The sequence below is a fragment of the Pygoscelis adeliae genome, unplaced genomic scaffold (assembly GCF_000699105.1).
Source record: "Pygoscelis adeliae isolate BGI_AS28 unplaced genomic scaffold, ASM69910v1 Scaffold127, whole genome shotgun sequence".
Taxonomy (NCBI): domain Eukaryota; kingdom Metazoa; phylum Chordata; class Aves; order Sphenisciformes; family Spheniscidae; genus Pygoscelis; species Pygoscelis adeliae.
In genome coordinates, this window is record NW_008825208.1 from 642,561 (window position 1) to 665,770 (window position 23,210).

The 23,210-nt window shown below is 40.9% G+C and overlaps 1 protein-coding gene across 1 annotated transcript in view; it reads left to right on the forward strand.

The window, feature by feature from the left end:
• The window catches only part of DGKQ (diacylglycerol kinase, theta 110kDa), a 68,651-nt gene that overhangs the window by 13,412 nt on the left and 32,029 nt on the right, over positions 1-23,210 (forward strand). The window contains exons 4-10 of the mRNA XM_009328980.1: positions 3,467-3,552; positions 4,273-4,398; positions 5,844-5,997; positions 10,601-10,669; positions 19,383-19,483; positions 21,030-21,253; positions 22,098-22,188. Coding sequence (XP_009327255.1) covers positions 3,467-3,552; positions 4,273-4,398; positions 5,844-5,997; positions 10,601-10,669; positions 19,383-19,483; positions 21,030-21,253; positions 22,098-22,188 — 851 coding nt within the window. The remainder of the gene's footprint in view (positions 1-3,466; positions 3,553-4,272; positions 4,399-5,843; positions 5,998-10,600; positions 10,670-19,382; positions 19,484-21,029; positions 21,254-22,097; positions 22,189-23,210) is intronic.

The window sequence follows — 23,210 nt, forward strand, 5'->3', positions numbered from 1 at the left end:
GTGTGACTTGTTTGCTATCCCGTTTTCTTAATACAAATAAGTCTATGACTTGTTTCTCTGATACTTTTCCAAAACGTAGCTTAAAAAGGGGCAGTTCAGGTTCATAAAATGCACAAGATTCTTCCTTTACTCTTCAAAAATACTTCCAGAATTTGTTTTAGAAGTCAGCTGTTTTAAGTTGTAGAGCTTTTAAATCCAAATGGAGATGTTGAACTTTCTTCCTTTTTCTGCTTACTTCTAATGACTTAGCTTAATAGTACAAGTCTAGTGTCGGTTATGATGTTCTCTTCTGATATTGAAATTTAAAGAACTTTTCCTGGAATCTTTGCCATAATTAAGATAGAAAAGAGGGTTAAGATGAAGTTACCTTTTCTAAGCAAATGATTGACATTATTAGATGTACTTCTAAAATAATTTAAATAACTTGTTTTGAACTCTTCATATCTGACAATAAAATAAATTTCCTTGAAAGGAAATTGAAAATTTTCAGACAAGTACTAAACACTGTGGGTGCGTGGTGGGACATACGTTCTCAGAAATAAGCATGCATGTATATTAACCCTGGTGAGATACGTACATACACTTCATTGGCAAAAATTACAGTATTTGGACTCCAGATTCTGCTGAAAATTACTAATTGCTTTGGATAGCTATTTTTGCTGTAGAATTCACTGGTGACAGTTGAACCTGGACTCATGATGGTGGGAGTTGGTCTCCCTTTTCTTTCCAAGAAGAAGGGCTGGAACGAAAAAAAGGGAAAGGGAGTAACTCAAACATTTTCTTTTTAGTGTTGGATCCTTTACAGAAGTTTCTTATTAAGCATCAACTGGGAGCAGCAAATTTACTGGGGAGGGAGGCAGTTGACATTTTAAAGGTTATTCTGCCAAGTATATGTATCTGAAATTAACCAACTTGTTTTTTTGGCAATTATAAAGGAATCCACAGCACTTTCATAACTAGCTTGAACAGAAACCCATCATTCTGTTACGAGTTAAAGAATTGTGTAGATTATGGAAGGGCTGATAAAGGTGACACTTCTTTTTGTAGGCCCTCTGATTTGACTTGATGTTTACATACTAAAAACTTCATCTTTCCTATCAGCGAGATAGCTATCTTAAGGGTTTAACTCCTGTGACACTGCTGCCCTTCACATGCACACATTTTATTATAAATTCTGAGTTGAGTTTGGTGTTAGAAGCAGCACATGTGAATTAAACCAAGGGGAAAAAACCCCTCTGTGTTCTTACGAAGTATAGCAAAGGGCAGTGTGTGCCTGTGTTAGCAGAATTAATGATTAAAATCCCAACGCTTTTGTTAATTCCTTGAAGCCTTGATTTGGTCTACAGAAACTTTTACCCTTAGTGAGGGTATGACTCAAAGGATCTAGCTTGCCTGGTAGCTGAATTGGCAAAACTGTAAAATATTCCTGTTATATCTATGAATATGGAGAAATGTGTGTGGAGGAGGGACCATGTCACACCTCATATAAAAGTTCTTGAGCTCAGTGGAGGCATGCAGTATGGGGAGCTGTATGTGAACGCTTGTGGTTGACTTAGTAAGGCCCGTTAAAAGAGGCTTTGCTTTGGTGTGGTGGTAGAGCATGGTCTGCTGCGATTATTTTCCTTTTCCTGACAATGAAATGGTGATGTACTGTATGCAGATGTAGCTTGGACAAATCTTCTCTGAGATTAACATACCAGTTTATTCTAGTCAGGTTTAAAATTAAATCCGTTGAGTGTCATCTGGCAATAAAAAGGATTTATTTCCTGAGTAAAACATGCTTTCTGGCTCTTGCCAGCTCCCTGAGAATGATGGCCTCCAGTCACTTTGCATGTTCTGACGTCAGCATGTGTCGTATCACTTTGCAAACACAAGTGAGTCCATGCCGGTGCAGGCGTGCCGCGTGGGTTGATGGCTGGTCCGACCTCTGATGTGTCTCCCATGGGACCGTGAGCGAGACAGGGCTCCTGGCTGTGAGCAGGAGGGGTGCGCTACTGGCTTGCGGCTGCTTTGGTGGCAAGTGTCCCCTGCTTTGCTGGGGCTGGGGACTCGAACACACCTTGTCTCTTGTTTCCTTTTGCTTCTGGCAGCTACAGGGATCAAAAGAGGGGCTGTCCAGGAGAAAAGTGTCGCTGTTTTGAACTCACTTGTGAAGTGCCCACTTGCTCTGCAGCAGGATTTGGGAGGGGTTTTGTAAAGGGAATGGAGTATTGCTTCAGGAAGACCATTACTTTACACTCAAGACTTGGTGGTATTTGGATGCAGGAGGAGAACTTTCTCTGTTAATAGCTTCTAACATTCAGCTTTTTTTCGATTTAATTAAATCAAAGTAGACTTCAGGCACGATTATATTGCAGTAGGCAGCGGTTCCTGTGAAACTGTGAGACTAAAGCTGAAATAAGCCCAACAGTTGTTACAAATTTAACTTGCTGCATTGGAGGAAATATGGCAAGTGCTTATGAGCAAAATTAGCTCAGCCTTTCCTTATACTTGCTGCATCAGTTTAACACAAAGGAAATGGAGCAACACACAGGACAATGCTGATAAACTTCTTTTATTGCCTATATTTGGTGAACAGAAAAGAGTGTGAAAGAAAGTACGTACCCCAGTATCAATACAGGCTTGGGGGATGAAGGGATTGAGAGCAGCCCTGCCGAGAAGGACTTGGGGGTACTGGTGGATGAAAAGCTGGACATGAGCCAGCAATGTGCGCTCGCAGCCCAGAAGGCCAATCGTATTCTGGGCTGCATCCAAAGCAGCGTGGCCAGCAGGTCGAGGGAGGGGATTCTGCCCCTCTACTCCGCTCTGGTGAGACCCCACCTGGAGTACTGCGTCCAGCTCTGGAGCCCTCAGCATAAGAAAGACACGGACCTGTTGGGGTGGGTCCAGAGGAGGGCCACAAAAATCATCAGGGGGATGGAACACCTCTCCTGTCTCTCCTGTGAAGAAAGGCTGAGAGAGTTGGGGTTGCTCAGCCTGGAGAAGAGAAGGCTTTGGGGAGACCTTCTTGCAGCCTATCAGTACTTAAAGAGGGCTTATAAAAAAGATGGGGGCAAACTTTTTAGCAGGGCCTGTTGCGACAGGACAAGGGGGAATGGCTTTAAACTAAAGGGGGGTAGATTTAGACTAGATATCAGGAAGAAATTTTTTACGCTGAGGGTGGTGAGACACTGGAACATGTCGCCCAGAGAGGTGGTAGATGCCCCGTCCCTGGAAACATTCAAGGTCAGATTGGGCGGGGCTGTGAGCAACCTGATCTAGTTGAAGATGTCCCTGCTCATTGCAGGGGTGGTTGGACTAGATGACCTTCAGAGGTGCCTTCCAACCCAAACTATTCTATGATTCTATGAAAGTATAGTGCGAAAAGGTAGTGGTGGAGGGGGAATGGAGGGAGAGAGGGAGGGAGGAGCTGCAAAAACCCCGGTGTTTCCAGCTTAAAGAAGTTTTCTTGTTTTCATGCTTTTAGTTTGTGAGCTACATGTGCACACAGACTGTATCCTGTTTGCTTGCAGTGACTGCCGGCAGTGTCACCAGGATGGGCACCAGGACCACGTAAGTGCGGATGCCTCTGTAGCAGAAAGTGGTCACACAGTGTGAAAACATGGGCTAGAGGAGGGGGAGGAGTCTTGGCCTTTTCTTTCACATACTGCCAATTATCAAAGCACTTTTGTTGCTTATTGGCAGGCAAAGGAAAGATGGGGCTTCAGAATGTATTGCAGATAGCGAGATAAACTTAAATTCTGACATATTCCTGATGCTTATTGAAGCTATGCTGAAAAATCTGTGCAATATATACAACGTCCTAATTGAGAAAAAAAAAAATCAAGCATCCTATCTAAAAATATGCATTGCAGAAGCTGGCATGGAACCCTGTTTTTTCTATATGTTGAGCTGTTGGCTGCATTGCATCCCTGGCAAACATTATTATGTTTCTCGGGCTTTCTGCAGTCTGTCTGAGGCAAGACTGCCATCTTCTCACTGTAAAATACATACATAATACTGACCTTTCAGGTTTTTTTTTTTTTTTTAAAGAATATTGGTTTTGGTGGACTGAAGAAAAAGGACTATGTGATAAATTTTTTGATAGTTTGATAAATTTCTTTTGGTGAAATGTAAGATTGTTCAGGTTCATATTTATAGTGACAAAATACTTAATGTCCTAGTCTGTGTTGCTGTTTCCTCAGAGCTGTTTGAATTGCTGATTTTAAAGTTAGATTGAAGATGCTTCTCTATCCGTTTCATGTGACACTAAGTCATGATGTGTTCCCCCAGGATACTTATCACCACCACTGGAGGGAGGGAAACCTTTCTTCAAGTGCTCGTTGCGAAGTTTGCAAAAAAACCTGTGGCTCTTCTGAGGTGCTCTCTGGCATGAGATGTGAATGGTGTGGCATCCTGGTATGTTGTGCTGTTGTGTATATTTGTGAGAACTATATATATACATGCACATGCTTATTTAAACATTTTATATAAATATACTTTATTTGTACCCTGTATAAATATATATATACTTTATAAATACACTTTGTTTATACACTTATTTATATAAATTTATATATATCTTTAAGAGTTAGATGGAAAACCTGATTTTTTAAATTCCCCCCCAATTAGTCATTAGAACGAGCAATTCTCAAAATCACAGTTAAACTTTATGAAAATCCAATGGAATTAAAATTTAACAGGGACTAATCAGTATAGATTTCTGCTTAGAAGCCTGCAGTTACTTTTGCTGTTTGAAATCAGAATTTCTGTCAAATCACATGAGTTCTGCAAGGTCAGAGTCTTACCATTCTAATATGCTTTTTCCTCTTTCAGTATAGAATAGTTCTTAACCTGTGTGGCTGGATTTTTTTAAAGATGTCAATATTGGTTTCTCTGTTTTTCCATTCACATGATGCATGTTTAATTCCTGTGCAACATGATGGTACCCTTCAATAATCCTCATGAAAGCCACAGCTTTTCACGTACCGATACACAGTCTGCTGTGTACGTAGCAATTGGTCCATCCACTTAATGCTACCTCTTATTGAAATACAATGAAAGTGCTAAGTAGCACCAGATGGGGTGGGAAGTGAAAGATATATGTAATAAATCATAAATTTGCCACTTAATGCAAGATTAGGGACTCTATATAATAATAATTTAAAATTAAATTCTGAGGGTATTCAGTATTTCAGGTATGATTTGAATAATTTAAAATATTTTTTAAATGTTATGGGGTTTGTATTTTTTAATCAGACTCATAATTTCTGAGGTGGGAGGGGCTGTCTTTGGGAACAACTTAACAAATGTAACATGCTATATGGCCACACGTACAAAGGTATGTGTATTCAACAATGGCAGGTGGCCTTTCACAGTATAAAGGCAGAACCTAGCCAGTCATGTTTTGGAATAAATGTCCAAACAGTGTTATCTCTGGATCTGCAAGTGGGTACACCTGTGTAAGAGGATATTGCTATTTTCAAGCTATTCAGTATAACCTGCCTACCTTTCCCAGCTCCCCTAGTAAATATCCATGTAGAATGGAAGATCCAGGATTTGAGACCAAAACTTTAAACTTCTTAACATAGCTGTATAAAAACCTTTAGTTTTTAATAGAGCAGGTTTGTATTACTTGGAGTTTCTTCACATGTTAAGACTTCCCATTATTGGTTATATAAAAACTGAATGGAACAAATGAAAATCTAGGGTGAAAAATGGGTCACTCATTTCATGAAAGTGATTTTACAAAAGGTCTGTATATGTCCTAGCTTGAGTTTTGCAATTCCAGTGCATATTTTGTTATGAACAAATTTGTTTTCTTTGTGTCTCACTAAGCTCTTCATTGATGCTTCTATTTATAGGCTCATGCTGCTTGCTACATAATTGTCACACCAGAATGTACTTTTGGAAGATTAAGGAATATGATTCTTCCTCCAAGCTGTGTGCAATTATTTTCTCGCAACTTCAGCAAACTGCATTGTTTTCGAATATCAGAAAATTTGCAAACAGAATCAGGTAAAAACTTTCAAAGTTGAATGCAACTAATTGATGAGCATGTTTTAACCTAGTGTTGTAACTCACTGAAGCATATGATTGCTAATTTTCACTGGCTTTTGTGGCAATACTATAACAACTTGCTATTTCTGGGACAGGATAGAGATTTTTAAATGCAGACTGTGTGCAAAATGCTGAAACTTCTGTTTACTGATGCAGGGCAATTTGAAAACTGTTCTTGAAATAGTAAGTATGCAGAAAGTGAAAACCTAAAATCCAAAAATTTGCTTAGCAGATTAGTGTTATCATTACTACAAACACTTGCTGATATACATATTGGTTTTTATTTGGCATATCATGTATACTGATATTTTTATTTGCCTCTTTGATTAAGCATCTGCCCTTTTAAGATTTCTGTGCTGAAAGGAAATCATGTATTTAGCAGGGTAATGTTCTGCTGCCATCTAGAGTGTATGTTTGTTTAACAGCTCTTTAGGAACAAGAGAATTTTTTTAAGCCACTGAAGTATTTTCTAACTTATATTTTGATTATTACGTTCTTGTAAAGCCTTTCTTTTGGTGCTTGAATACAATAGGAAAGCAAATAAAAGGTAGGCAAAATATAGGTCATGGAAGTTAAATATTTGCAACTGCATTTTTCTCAACCTGACAAGTTGTTCTTGAACTCTCTGCTTTGAACATGCATGTTTGGTTTTCGTGAAGGCAGTGGGTCGCTAGCAGGAGCCATGCGTTCTCATGTGCAGAAGCTATAGCATGAGTCCCGCTACTGCATGACTCTAAGTCTACATAACCTAGATACACTGAAGCGATCTATAGAAGTATGAAGGGGGAGAGGAGGTGTTATGTTGCTTTTTTTGGTTGGCATGTTTTTTTCAGTGAGTTATTTTTCTTTTTAATGAATTTGCTTTTTGGTGGGGGAAGATGAAGTACAGCACATACTTGAAAGTCAACGAGTTTTTAATGGTTCCAACTTAAGAAATACCAGAGATGAACAATCTGGATGAGTTTGGTTTTGCTGGAAGACTCATTATGAACCTTGATTTAGGTCTATTGTTAGGTATTCTACAAGTATCCCAAAGGCTTAAATGAAAATGAGGTTGTATTATTATTAACAGAAGTTAATCACAAACCTTTTAAATAACCTCTTTGGGTGTGACTTTTTCGATGTTAACTAAGTTTGTCTTTTAAACAGTGGTGTGTTCTTTTAATATGTCAGACTTAAACTTTTTCCTTTTTTAATTTTTAAATCGGTTCTAAGTAAAAATTGAACATGGAGCACCTTAAGTGAGAGAATCCAAGGTTATAGCTGCACCTTCTATTCTCTTCCCTCATTATTTTACATGATGGAAGGAGAAGGTTTTCCATTTCAGGACTTAGGCTACATGCTAAATGTATGAGTTTGTGTTATGCATATTCAAGTTTTTTTTGAAGTAATAACGTTTTTTGCATTCCTTTAATTAAAATGTATGTCTTGGACTTTGAATTGAGAGAATGCAGTGCAGATCAGTCATTAGCTGGTGGTCAGAAACAGACGCATCGGGAAGGTGAAATACTCAGTAACTTAATTTGGACCATTTCCAGTGCTTTAATGTGATATGAAAGGAAACCCACCAGATTTGGAAAGCCAGAATGTGTTTTTATAGTGCTCAGCCTGCATATACCCAGATAAAATACAGCAACACCCTGAAAAATCTCTTTTCTAACACCAGATCTCTTTTCTGTTGGTCTATGAGAATTTCTGCTCCTTGGGCTCAGCTCCCTGTTGCGTGGTGGGCAGCAGCCTGCCAGGGTGGAGGGGCTGCTGGCACTGAGGGGAGCAGGGGCCGAGCCGTGGGGACGCTCCCCTTTCCTCCTGCTGCTGGTCCCACGCGTACCTCTGAACTTGATGGCTACCCCCACCACCTGACTTCTTCCTTTTTTTATGGTCAATGGGCCATGGTTGTGGCTCAGGACAAGGCATGGAGTATAATACTTGTGGTGCAATACCTGCCTTGTAGTCTGCTGTGCATAACGCTTTTTGTTCTGTTTTTCCTTAGCCGATGATGGTATGTGACACTTGTTTTAGCACCTAGGTCCCTGATGTTCAGGTACAAGTCCAGTGCCTCCACGTGTGGCTCCTTGTTACACCATTCACATCTACTGAGGCTCGCTTTAAGACCTATTGCTGGAGTTTTGCTGCTCTCAGTCGTCTGCTGGAGATCAGCTGTCTGCAGGTTCCTGCCAAAGGCACCGAATACCATTGCTATGCAGGTCTTTTCCTCTGCCCAGATTCTTCCTTAAAGGCAGGGCTGGGAATTGCCTTAAACTAATTCTCACATTATCCTGCATTGCAGGAGCTCAGTGCGCTGGCCAGGCCGTCCCTCTTGTTACCCATGTTCACAGAACAGACCTGCATTTTCTTTCAAAAACCCACTAGCTCCTGGCACGTGCCGAAAGTTACCAAGATGTGTCACGGGTCCAGCAGCTCCCTGACACTCTTGAGGATGTGTTTGAAGCTCCTCTGACCACAGAGCAGCTCGGGACAGCTGCCCTGGGAGTTGCTGCCACTTTTCCAGGTAGAGGCAGAGGCTCCAGATGGCAGATCTTGTTAAAGATTGCATGCATGTTAGGGATGTTTCCAGAGAGCAAGGAGCATTTCAGCTTTGTTGGAGGATAATTAGCACTTCTGTCCTCACTTCTGTGGGATGCGTCGTGCAAGCACACTTGTTCAGAAGTCCTCACACCATGGCATGCACAGAGGGTGCTCTTCTGTTGCCACAGCTGAAGAAGGGCATTGCTCAGAAGATTGTGAAAAGACCGGTTGGCGGTACTGAAGAAGTGTTGGCAGTTGCCTGGATGAGTTAACTACTGCAGGCACAGCTCTTCCCAAGCTGATGGTTGGGGAGTGCCAGATGACTTGTCCTAGACAGAGAATGAACACATCGTTGTTGACCTACTGGGGAGCATTTGTCCAGATTAGCTTTTGCCACTGAGTAAATGCTAAGCTTCATGGCCAACATACAGTGAACATCTCTATGCTTAAAGTGGCTTTTCAAAGCTCTTGGACTACTAGGGGAAGCAATGGTAGAGCAGTATCTCCCCTTCCACCAACTGACTCCTGTCTTAGTGTATCTCAAAAGAAGTCATTGAACTTCATTGGAATACTTTCAGGATGCTGTTAGTGTAGATTTCCCTACTGTCCACACTGAGGGAGAAAGTAATAAAAGAAAGATGTCAACTTCTTCCCATCTAAACTTAGCAAAAGAGGAGTGTTGGGAGCAATCAGGAATTCTTTCATTTTATTGTTGTATTTACTTATTCTTTTTTAAAATTTATTTTGTCTGAAGTAAATTCAATAAGTCATTCAGCTTCCGTTTATTTCAGGGTGTTTCAAGACCATATTGTATAAATTTCTCTCTGATTTGAAAGTTAATCTGTTTGTCTGTCAACTATAACAGGGAAAGTATTTCAACTCTTTTATGTCTTAAAAACCCCAACTCAGAAACATTATTATTGGTCTTTCTTGTAGTCAGTTGAAGCATTACCCAAATATTCAGTAAGTTACCTGGTCTCCAGTTTAGGACTCCTGCTAAGTACCCTTCTTGACATGCTGTGATGCTTCTTCTTGGAAGGTTTTCCTGTGTTAGGATTCTGACTTCCCTAGTACCTCTTTTGCTCTGAAGATTTGTCTTTACTGATTTTATTTATTTTTTTTTTTCTCTCTTGTTTTGTGCTTTGATTTCCTGCTTTGTCCCTCAACTGCAAGGCATAGTTTTTACAAAGGTGTTGCCTGGCTTATATCTCTTGGGAGCTTTGTCTGCATCCCAATCAAGACTGACTGGGAGTTTCAGTGGGTGGGAGTATGAATACCGTTATACAATTAGCACACTGGGTTGGCTTATGTTGCACGCTACTGCTACCCTTAGAGAAGAAAAATGTATCACGTTTGGATTTGCACCAGTCTTCCTGTATGGACCTGAGTGTCAGGAATGAGAATGCAGTCAGGATGTTATCTTCACAGAAGCAAATGTAGATGTTAGCTTTTATTTTAATCTTAAGTATTTTATGTGTGATTTTACAGGCTGTGTTATTATCTGACATGTTAGCTCCTAGCTTTTAGTGAGAGCGATGAACTGTCAAAGTCCTCTTCTGGAGTGCAGTAATTTCTTTCTCTTTGGGTGTCAGCGAATCTATTTTTCAGTTATGGAAATTATTTATATAATACCCATACTTCTGACTGGAAAGCTGTTACTGCAATTCCTGGACTGATTTGGTGATTTAAAACTTAATGGAAACCATATATACTTAGGTTATAGGCAAACATGGCAGCTTGAGAAAGGGATGAAATGCAGTAGTGGCAATGTTAAAGCTAATAGTAGAAGGACTTCAGGTATGCCTTCACTGTAGTTACATGACAATACAGGTTTGGGTTTTTTAATGCTGTTTTTACAGTATGGATTATTATCGGAAAATAGGCAGAAGAAGAAAGTGTGCTTTTCTGGCTGGATTCTTTTATGTTAGCTTCTTTGATGGAAACCAGGCTTAAATGACAAACACTTCCCCTCCCTCCCTCCCCCAGTTCAAATTAACAAGAATCCTTTCTTAAAATGTTTCTGTTTTCACAGATGAAGATGATGATGTTGATGGGTCAACACAGGGATCAGCAAAAGATGTCCAAATTTCAACAGATTCAAGTAAGCAGGATTTTACTAACTGGTGAATAGTCACCCATTCCAGACTTTATTCATATAATCTTAACTTGCTTTGCCTTATGAAAAAAACATTAAAAGGTTATTTTTCTAATGCTAGGTATCAATTTGAGGTCCCAAGTTTTTGTCCAACACATTTATCCGGGGTCTTACAAATAACTCATCATTATTTTCCACTGGTAGATTGGCATAAGTGACAATCTGGTCATTACCCTGACAAATAGATCATTTCTCTCAACTTGGTAATCGAAGAAAGTAAGTATGGCGTAACAATCCATAGATAAGCAACCAATTTAAAGGGTAGACAGCATGTCTTTCCAAAGCCTTTTTCTTTTAAGATAGCTGGATCCAAATCTTACTGAAGACACCAGGTGGATTTTTTTTTTTTTTTTAACTTGGGCATGTTGCAGTAAAAGTGTATGTATTCCTGTGCATCAGGATTGAGCCGGACTGGTTGCTTCTTTTGCAGTTAAATTCTTATGCGTGTGGAGTTTTCTGCGGTTGGTATTAGCCAAACTTTTACTTTTCAGAAGATGAAGCCAACCACAATTTAAGGGCATCCCACCCTCTATATCCATATTAGTGACTAGAAAAACATGGTACTTGCTACCTAATGTAGCTGCATGGATTGTTGTAAAAACCGAAATTTCAAATTAATAAATATGACTTTTTTCCTTTTTTTTAGCCTAAAATTCTTAAAAAATTAATAGGATAATTGTGCAAATGCTTTCTGGATTTTTAAAAAATCCAGCTCAGTAAATAATTAACTCAGTTATGGAAGTGATCTCAAGCATGCTCTTATTTCACTTCTTAAAATTTGAAGATAGTGTCCCTGAATGACTGGAAGTTATGATCTACCACCATGCTCCCTTATTATGTGACCAGGCTCTGACTAACTTCTTTTATCTAAGAAACTTTCACTTTTTCCAGTGTTTTAAGTGACGTAAGTGGTTGAGTGTCAGGACTTTTATACTTTACCAACTAAGGCTATTTCCCTTACTCATGACTGTCAAAGAGAGCAAATTACGTATCCAGATATTTCAACTGGATTGGTTAAAAGTACTAGTACAGAACAGTTCAGCTTTAGACAGCCTTCCCAAAAGAAGGAAAAAAGATAGGAAAATTGGGGGCAGGATACAAACTTTAATATGTCTTTTGTTCCTATACAGTGTCTGTCTGTGGACTGGAGAAAGCAGCAGTAGATGGTACATTTTCAAGGCTCATGTAAAGAATTGCTACTTGTGTTTTAAAAAGAACAGTGGCATTAAAACAAATTGCTTCCTCTTAATACATTTGCACAAAATAGAAGTCAATGTAAAGCCCAGTAACTTTGCTGTGATTTAGAAAGCTCAATATGTAGGGATTGATTCTAATGTCTCTTTAAAAACAAAGCTTTCACAAAAAAAAAGAGGAAATGTTTGAAAGCTTTAGTTTAATGATGTTAAGGGTCTCCAAATCTGGTACCCCCGTACAGGTGAAGCTGCTGCAGCATCCTGTCCCCTCTGTGGCTGAGCAGGATGAAGGTCTGTTAGTGGGAATGTCTGTGTGTATACGTGTGTGTATTCTGATACATATATATGTATATATGTACATGCATGTGTGGCTGTGTATGTATGCATATATATATGTATATGCACACACACACCCTCCCCGCCTAGGTCCCTCGGTGGACCGCCAGCCCCCACAGTCTATCTAGGAGTCATCCTGGACCTCCTGGCCCCTCCAGTAGTCTTCTCTGCCAGGTGCCTCACTCAGAGATGCACGCATACGTGGCTCCCAGGCCACTTACCTTGTGTGCCAGTGAGCCCAGCCTGATGTTTGCTGGTGCTCACAAAACAGCTATCACTCTGGTTGCTGGCACCATGGACACATGGGTCACAGTGACCTGCAGCCCTGCTTCAGTTGCAGGAGCCCATATGCACACATGCATGCAGAATAGTGGAAACCACACCCACAAAAAGAGTTAGAAATAGCGTTTAATGAGAAGACAGGACAGACTGTATTGATCAGGTGCAGGGCATGGCCAGGCCGGCGCACCAACCAGCAACCTCTTTACATGCAACCAGCTCCTTTTATCTCCTTATGCCTCTATTTTCACACACTTGTTCCTCCCCAAACCGCCTTGATCCCTCCTTTCCCCTGCCTTTGGTTCCTCCCCTAAACGTCCCCTAACAACTCTTGTACAATCCCAGAATGCTCTTCCCATGCATCTTATAGAGCCCCACACCCTGAGTGACCTCCTCAGTTGGTGAGGTGACCCACAGAGCTTCTCCTGCAGACTCACCTGGTGCGTGCCACCCCCAGCCCGTGGGGCTGATGCCTTGCATCAGGGCAGGACATGGCTTCTTTGATAACTTCTCTGACAAAGTTATTGGGATTCATCTGCCAGCCATTGTGCTTCTGTGCCTCTCTCTGTGTGGGGAGTCATGACCTATCAAATTAAACATGAGAAGGGCACGGTTATAGCGTGCTAGACCTCTTCCACCTGTCTCTAGATAATACCATTTGTGTAATATGGGTCAAGAGCGAGCTGCTCATTAGCTTCTGTGTGCTGACTCAGTACATCTGCCACATCTTTTGGGATGTTACCGTGCTCTCCCTCAGGAGTGTCTGAGCTGAATTATATTCCAGAATATTGTAGCTTTTCTTAATGCCAGCTCTCCACATTTTACAGATGCATATTTTTAAAAACCGTGAAAACAAGTCAGAAGAAATTGAATAATATTGACTTGTAAATACATGCTTTTCCATAGGAAAGAAGCCAATAGGAAAGGATGCAAAGTCTGTAGATTAATACTGGAAGAAAATTTGAATTAGTGGTCTGCATTCCCTTTTGTTTCTTTGCTATCGTAGTAGGCTTGTTGAGTGAAGTGTAAAGTTAGAAGATTTAAATCTTATCCATCATAGATAGTGGTTGAGGGATGTTGCTTCTCCATGTCCTCAGCTTCTTCCCTCACAAAAGCTTCTGTTCAGTGGTACTTCAAGAGATAGTCATTTACAAGTTGAATTGCTGTACCTGGTGTAACGCTGAAAACATTTTTTTCCCCCAAGACAGTTTGCTTCACCTGCATTTGAAGATATTTTGAAAAAGAGGATTATGCTCAACTGTGTTGAATGAACTAGTGGCTTAGGTGCTGGAAGAGGTTGTGTATTTCCTTTTCTTGGCTGAATTGCCTGTAACCTAGTAGGAAAAGAAAAAATGAAAAAATTCTGAAAAATCACGTTACTTTTCTTTTGCTTCCTTTCCCCATTGTGCATATCTTCCTTTCCTCTCTTACCTCAACCCCCTTCATCTGCCTTTTCTGACACTTGATATTGCCCACTATTGTTCTCACTTCTCACCAGGTTGTGTTTTGTGCTCTTCCCCAACTTGTCTCTCTCAGTTCTCCTTCCCCAAGCACAACATTTACTCCCCAGTGTTGCTGCCCCTTTGGCGTCATTCCCTTTCAGTCTGCCTGTCCCTCTCTTGTTCCTTGAATCTCTTCCCCCCTCATCCTTAATGTCTCATACCAGTTGGTAGTGGTGATACATACGGCAGATGCTTGGAGAAGTTCTAAAAACCACCCTGGAGGAGAAGGGTGAAGAGGTGGCTATCAGTATGGGAGGATGGCTATTAACACAGCCTTGTGCTTTAAAACTGTCTTAGAACTAGGGGGATTTGAGCTGCTCATGAAAACAAGTTCAGAGAAGTGACACATCTGCAAATGACTCTCCTGGAAGAGGAACAGCTAGAGAAAGGAAGAATATGGGATTCTGAAAGACCCTCTTCAAGACCAATACAAGAAAAAATACACAGTTCTTAATGTGCTTTATTGCTGCCTTGTAGGTTGTGAAAGGTAATACTGAAATAAACCAAAATTTGCTAGTCCACACTGTTGTAATTTGAAGAGGCAGTGACTAGAGAAGGAGAGCAGAAAGTATGTGGATAGCACAAGTTTTGGTGGGAAGAATGGTTTTTGGTAAGCAGTGTTGCTAGAATTTAGTAATTTTAAGAGTAAATTCCACCAATATGTTTGGTGTAGGCCTCTAGCTTTCTTCAGTGGCAAAAACATTCAGGACTATATCATTTTCCTATCTCTGCCACAAGCCGCACATAAGTCTTTTCAGAAGCTATGTCCTGTCTGTGGGGATTTGGAAGTCAAAGGACATGAACTTTGGATTCATCAAATGCTGTTTATCCTTCTCCCAGGAAAACCTGGTATCTTAGCCTCCGAAGTCAAACTCCAGTGTGGTAAATTATGCCTGGAGTTGACCTTTTTGTAGTTGTTTTCCTCTTGAAAAGCATAAGCATGAAGAACAGTTTTTTTTCAACTCAGTATCCCATGATAAGAAAAAAAGTAATATATTTTTCAGGAGAAAGTCCTGATACTGTGTAGTCTGATTCAACAGGAAAAAATAAAAGACATTCGGCAGTGAAGTGTCAATATTATAAAACAGGTAGTAACTCCTTTAAATACCAAAATTTGTTATGTGCATCTGTTCCATGTTAGCAAGATTTTTTTATACTAAATAGTGGTGTGTAGACTTCACTTCTATAACTGGATCATTTTCTAATATTTAAAAACTGGAACAGGAGGGAGAAAGAGCTTTATCTAACTTTAAAAGTGATTATAGTCAAGCTTCTTTCCAAGGCTAGTTAGGCAAATCAGACTGGCATAGGACACCCCTTAACTTTCATGTTGTGGATGTACACTTAAATTAGTTGGGAGGTGTTTTTCTGGATGACTAGTTGTGGTCAAGTAAGTAGCTGTTTGTTCTTTTGTTAATGTGTCCCCAGAAGCTCATGTGCACGAAAGCCATCTTTCATCAGGTTGCAGTAAAAGTGAACCCTGTGAGGAGGACAGTGACAAAGTTAAACATGACTTTTCACTGATAAATTGAGCTTGTTTTGTATGATGGATAGCCAGATTACCATAAGGAAAGCAGGGCTGAGCATACTGTATATTTAGCTAAGGAACTTACTTGAGCATAGGACATTACTACTGGTCTGTAGATCTAAACTCCTCCTTGAAACCAGTTTATTTTAAGAATGAAGCCAACTTTTTGCAGCATTTGGCTGGTCTTAGAAGTGGAGAGATCATAAAAAAATGTCCAGTTAAAATTGCTAGGGATTCTTTCAGGCCAGCTAGTATCTAACAGAGCAGACTACAAAGGCAGTTCGAATGAAAACAAGTACAAAAACTTGGATGAATGTTTTTATTCTCAGATGGTTGTCTACCCTCTGGATTGCTAGAGAAAACAGTGGAGATTTTGATAATGTTGTGAAAGTTCATACTCAGAACATTGGCTGTCCAGTCAGTAACCAGCGTTTGCTGTGTTTTCTCAAGTTGTGTTAGCCCTAAAGAAGGTCACCCAGGACACAGTGTGTCTTTTGGTTAAAATTTGTCTGTGGTAAAGTCATCATGGAGATCACTCTGACAGAAATCTGTTTCTAAAAGAATTTCACTTTTTCTCATGTTTAATCCAGGGTTTAAAGCAGTGGATCACTTTCTGACGTGTGCTATAGTCTCAATGCAATGGCAATAGAGTTTCGAGGATACTTTAGAAGTGAGAGTTGATGATATTTAAATGTTACTTATATTGTGACTAAAAAAAAAAAAAAGACAACAGACATGACCACTAAGTTGATAATTGGAAAACTGAAAAGCCAAATCCACCTGGTAATACTACTTTTCATATTTGAAAAGTAGGGGCGTATAATAAAGATGTAGAGAGACTTTTTACCACGGCCTGTAGTGACAGGACCAGGGGCAACCGTTTTAAACTGAAAGATGGTAGATTTAGGTTGGACATAAGAAAGAAATTTTTTATGATGAGAGTGGTGAGACACTGGAACAGGTTGCCCAGAGAAGTTGTGGATGCCCTATCACTGGAAGTGTTCAAGGCCAGGTTGGACAGGGCTTTGAGCAATCCTATTTAGTGAAAGATGTTCATGTCCATGGCAGGGTGTTTGGACTAGATGATCTTTGAAGGTCCCTTCCAACCCAAACTATTCTATGATCTTACTTATTCTGTCTCCCTCCCTCCCTCCCTCCCTCCCTTGTACAGGCTTCCCTTCACAGAGTCACAGCATGGCTGGGGTTGGGGGCAGTATGGAGATTATCTAGGCCAACCCCGTGCTCAAGCAGGGTCAATCAGAGCAGTTTGTTCAGGGTCATGTCCAGTCGGGTTTTGACTATCTCTGAGGATGGAGACCTCAAAGCCCTCCCTGGACAAACTCTTCCAGTCTCACAGTAGAAAAGTTTTTTTTTCTTAGGTTTAAATGTAATTTCTTGTGTTTCAATTTGTGCCCATTGCCTCTTGTCTGTTCACCTTTACAGCCTCCTATTAATTACTTATACACGTGCATAAAACATCCCCCCTGCCCCCACGATCCTTCATTCTCCAGCATGAACACTCCCAGCTCTCTCAGCCTTTCTTCATATGAGAGATAACTCCAGTCCCACCATCGTCTTCATGGGCCCTCCCTGCATTTGCTCCAGTACATCCATGTCTGTCTTGTACTGAAGAGCCCAGGACTGGGCACAACTCTCCCAATGAGGTCTCAGCAAGGCTTAGTAGAGGGGAAATAATTATCTCTATCAGCCTACTGGCAATGCTGTTACTAATGTAGCCCAGGATACTGTTGGCTATCTTTGCTGTAAGGGCATGTTGCTGGCTTATGGTAAGCTTGGTGTCCACCATGACTCCCAGGGTATCTCTGCTAAGGTGCTTTCCAGCCAGTCGGATCCCTGCCTGCGTTATTCCTGTCCAGGTGCAGGGCTTGGCATTTCACTGTGTTGAACTTTATGAGGTTCCTGGTGGCCCATTTGTCCAGCCTGTCAAGGTCCCTCTGAATGGCAGCATGCCCATCTGGCCTCTCAAGCACTCCTCCCAGTCTTGTGTCCTCTGCAAATGTGCTGAGGATGTACTCTGTCCCATCAACTAGGTCATCAGTGAAGAGGCTAAACAATATTTGCCCCAGTATTAACTTGCAAGAGTACTCCACTGGTGACTGTCCTACAGCTGGACTTCATTCTTCTGTAAACAACCCTTTGAATGCAGCAGTATAGCCAGTTTTCAGTCCACCTCTCTCTCCACTTACCTAGTCGTACTTCATTTGTCTATAAGGCTGTTAAGGGAGACAGTTGTCAAAAGCCTTACTAAAGTAAACAAAAACAACATCCAATGCTCTTCCCTTATCCACCCAGCCAGCTCTCTCATCATAGAAAGCTACCACGTTGGTTAAGCATGATTTCCATTGATAGGTCTGTGCTGACTACTTCCACTCCTTAATATGTTTAAAAATGGTTTCCAGGATTAGTTGCTCAATCACCTTCCCAGAGATCGAGGTCAGGCTGATCAGCCTGTGGTTCCTCCGATCTTCCTTCCCACCCTTCCTGAAGGTACAGGTGATACTTGCTTTCTTCCAGTCCTCAGGAACCTCCCACAAACCACCATGACCTTTCCAAGATAATCGAGAGTGGTCTTGCAACAACATCAGCCAGCTCCCTCAGCACCCATGGGTGCACTGCAATAGACCCATGGACTTGTGCATGTCCAGTTTCTTAAAACGCCCCCACTGAGGGCGAGTCTTCCTTGCCCCACACTTTCCCACTGGTCTCAGGAGCCTTGGGATTGCTGATGGCTGGTCTTACTAGTAAAGACCGAGGCAAAGAAGGCAATCGGTGCCTCAGCCTTCTCCATGTCCTTTAAGTCCGGGTCCCCATTGACATTCCCCAGCAGACCCACATTTTCCCTAGTCATCCTTTTGCTGATGACGTGCCTGTAGAAACCTTTCTTGTTGCCCTTCGTGTCCCTTGCCAGCATCTGCTCCATATGGGCTTTAGCTTTCCTCAGCCCATCCCTGCATGTTTGGACAGTGTCTCTATATGCCTTCCACCTCACCCAACTCTGCTTCTGCCTCTTGTGCGCATGCTTTTAACGGCAGAGTTAAGTCAGGAGCTCCTTGTTCCTCCTTGTGTGCCTCCTGCAACCTTGCTTTTAAAATAGTCACTTAAAGAAGAGGGAAACTTTGTCATACAGTGGGCTGTACCAAACCGAGTCTTAACTCCTCTTTGTGAAAGGTGAACCTGAAATCCTTAACTCTTCACCCTTTCAGAGCTGTCTGTGCAACAACCTGTGCTCCATGGTTTGAGCACGGATTTGATAAGGCTTTAGTGAAATGAAACACAGCAAAGAGTTGTAGTTCTTCATTTGCTCTACCTTCTTTCTTCTAGCTTTCCTACTGTTCCAGTATTTTCTCCTGTCGTCTGTACAGTTAACCAGCTATTTTAAGGACTTTCTTTGGAAGGATGCTCTCAGAACCGGCAGTGCTTTGGGAGCTGTTCTGAAGGTGATGGCACTCTGTCTTGGTTTTCAATCTGTTGAACTCCCCAATAATAAATGCAGTCTTGAATGGTGAGGATGAAGAAGTGATAACATAAGCAGTATAGTTATATATAAACAGTTATATCAAAAGCCAGGATAAAACTATGATTACTTGAAATACTTTTCACGCTTTCCTCCACGAATGTACCCATTTTAAATGAATAGTAACAAAACAAAAATGAAAAGATTCAGCATCAAAGCTTGTGATGAAGAAACAGTTCAGTGAGTTAAAAGCAGGTTTTTAATAGTTCCATTATACGCTTCCTATTCAGGTAGCTTTATGATTTGAGGGGTGTGTTATTGAAATACAATAATTGTTTCCATTCAGGTAAACAAACATTAAAGATATTTGATGGGAATGATGCAGTGAAACGCAATCAATTTCGACTGATTTCAGTTCCAAGGATTGCAAAAAATGAAGAAGTTGTGGTAAGATATCTGGTGAAGGTCAATATTCCAGTGTGATAAAGGGGCATATGAATGTATATTACAATAGTCAAAAGCTAACAGTTTTACAAATGTAACTCAACAGCAACAAAATCTGTAAATGAGCTAAAATATTACAATGTAATTTGACTTCTTCACGTAGTGCTCTTATTTTAGAGCATCTGAAGAAGTGGTGGCCTGCATATCTATAGCATAATGGGGACCACTGCATATCACATGTTAAGCAGTCGTTCTCCTTCCCTGTGTGACACTGAAGTCTGATTTTACTGATGTGAGCAATACTGGATAATGAGCTCCTTAGATCTTGCTCCTCTACTATAGCATTTAGTGGTTTGACGGTTATCCTGGACAGCCACCACTGTTGCACTTCAATTAATCAGCTTTGAAGACTGAAGCATGCCATAGTTACCTCCACTCCTTGGCTGTGAAAGTAATGAATTATCAACCACATAGTGGCCACTCCCTAGCTTTTCCAGTGCTCCATCTGGAGTGGAAACTTGACTCAGTACTAAATCAAATGTTCTGCACAGATCTTAATTTACTGGGCTGGGCAGAGACCCCGTGCTGTGCAGAAATGAAGCCCAGAAGGAATATGGGGTGGTGCACCGTAGAATTGAGCATGGTGGGGACTAAAGTCATAAAGGACTTGGCACAGGAGTCTGGAGAACTTATTACATCAGAATTTTGACAATTTAAACCTACCGCTCATTAACATTTTTATCCTGATATTGTGCTCAAAATCAACAGGAGTTTTGAAAATGGTTTATAATGTTCTGCATGTCAAAGATATTCAAGGAAAATTGTGTACAGTGCTGAAAACACTTTTATTTAGGAGTGCTACTTGCCTTTCAAGCACATTTTATAAGGCTACTGCTTATTATACCAGAGCAGATTAATATCAGTTCTCATAAGTGACTTACTGGGCTGTATTCACTGCAGTGTCTGTGTTAGCAGAGGTGCTGCAGGCGTGGGCCCGTAATGGATGTAGAATTCTGTGACTGCTTGCATCTTTCAAGGACAGCCTTTACCTTTCCTCTTCATAGGTGTGTGGGTTCAGGGCAGTCTTGTGGCTGAGAAGCTCACTGATTTTCAGCATCCCCTTAGTGTAAAAAGATTGAATATGCAGAGCTGGGCACAATCAAGTGTAGTTTACCATTTTTCTTGTGGCGTAAATTTTGCATGCAGTGAGTGTAGCTTTATTGGTACTGAATTTTTACGTTTGATATATGGAGTTAAAATGACTATAACTTGACAGAAATACTGTGGGCTGTGTTCAAGTCCATCGATATCTCAAGTTTTCTTTTTGTATTTTCTACTAAAACTTGTTTTCAAAACTTCACCCTTGTTTTGTTTTTTTTGCCATTGCTGTTTATCCACTGTTCTGCACTTAAAACACTCATTAAAGGTTGGTTCCATAAGTAAGGTGTTTATAAATGTCTATGACTATACAGTTATTAACGGTGTCTGGCTATACAGGTATTAACTGTGTCTTTTCAAGAAAATGTTAATTTATCTTGCTGTGTTGTAGGAGGCTGCTTTGAGGGCATACTACATAATTGATGACCAGCAGGAGTATGAGCTTCAGACCTTTACACAGCAGGCGCTGCTGTCTGATGATGTTATCAACAGGAACGATGCTGCAGAGGACAGCAACTTGGGCTCAATATTCCGAGAATCCGTTCCTGAAGCTTGGATCATCAGAGCCAAACCAAAGGACGAGGAAGTGATCAGAATTTATCCTGCCTGGCTGAAGTGAGTGTTTTTCTCCTTTATCACCAGGTTATCCTGCTTGGCTATATTTGTCCTCCCTCTGTAGTCTAGCCCAGTGTGTTTCATTTATTGAAGTTGCACAAGTGTAACAGAGAATGTAGTTTCTTCTTCTGTATTTCAGGATTCTTCTGTTTATTTTTCTGAATGAGTAATATACATATTATTCATTTCCATGCCTGGAAACGTGCTTGTGGGTTTCTTTACATGCATGGAACATACTGTGCGACTTGTGCAGTTCTATTATTGTGCGTTTGGCCAAGAAGGTGCAACTTTACATTAACTGCATCTGTAAACAAATGATGACATACACATGTCACTTGAAAGCTTGGTGGTTTTTTTTGAAGAAATATTAAGTAGGAAGAATTCAGTGTAACTTCTGATGTGAGAATAGGAGGGGAAAAAAAGGAAAAAAATTCTGTTCCATTTACCAGTGAGACAATACACATTTTAAGCATATTTAGCAGTGGAAACAAGACTGGCTGGTGACCTGTTCATTTCTTAAGAGCAGTGGGATAAAATTTAAACATTTGTTCATTTTACTCATGCAACTATATTGCCAAATTTTATGAAAGACTTGCAGGTAGTTTTGTGTATAGGAAGAAGCCAATCTGCAGTGCTACAATTGTGATGACCAGTTCCTTGAGATGAAAGTCTTTGCTTGTCTGTGGGGCTAATACTGCATCTGCCATGAGCCTCAGTGAACAACTTTCTTCAACTAATACAAATTTCAGCCTACCCCCATAGAAAATTTGCCACTTAGGTAAGAAGGGTACACACAGGATAGATCAAATGATTGTCCTAAAATAAGTATTTCTTTTCTCTTTAGAGTGGGAATGGCATATGTTTCTCTACGAGTAAATAAGGATAGCACTACGCAGACTGTGATCAAAGAAGTGCTTCCATTACTTGGAAGGCAGGTAAACAAAAGATCATAAGTATGTCCATGTACCACCTGAGTGACTCTGAAGTGGGATGGGTATGTTTTTCTGTTTAGAAAAATTATAATCGGTCCATTCACAGTTAATGTGGATGTCATTAATGTTTGGTAGATGATCTCTTGTGACTGGTATGATGCTCAAAACTTTCTGCAGTCCTGATGGTAGACCTGGTTGCTCCATACTGGAAGTTGCCATCAGTCTTTCTGGGTTAAGCAGGTTTACTTGTATGAACACAATGATTCTTGGCGTGCAGTATATTTTTTCTGGTTGTTTATGTCTTGAGATATTTAAAATACATTTGTATGTAACTACAGCGCTAATCTTACCTTGTTGGAAAACTGGCAGTCACTGTTAGGATGATCATGCTTGTCTCCTACTTCTTTGTGCTGCTCTGCAAAGGAAATCATAGAATCATAGAATATCTCAAGTTGAAAGGAACCCATAAGGATCATTGAGTCCAACTCCCTGCTCCTCACAGGACTACCTAAAAATAAACCATATGACTAAGAGCATCATCCAGACATTCCTTGAACTCTGACAGGCTTGGTGCTGTGACCACTTCCCTAGGGAGCCTGTTCCAGCGACCGATCACCGTCTCAGTGAAGAACCTTTTCCTAATGTCCAATCTGAACTTCCCCTGGCACAGTTTTATCCCATTTCCTTGTGTCCTGTCCGCTGGTCACCAGAGAGAGGAGATCAGCACCTCCCCCTCCACTGCCCCCCTTGGGGAAGTTGGAGACTGCGATAAGCTCGCCCCTCAGCCTTCTCTTCTCCAAGCTGAACAAACCAAGTGACCTTAGCCACTCTGTGTAAGTCTTGCCCTCGAGACCTTTGACCATCTTGGTCACCCTTCTCTGGACACACTCTAATAGTTTGATGTCCTTCTTATATTGAGGTGCCCAAAACTGCACACAGTACTTGAGGTGGGGCCGCACCAGAGCATTGTAGAGTGGGACAGTCACCTCCCTTGACCAGCTAGCTATGCTGTGCTTGATGCACCC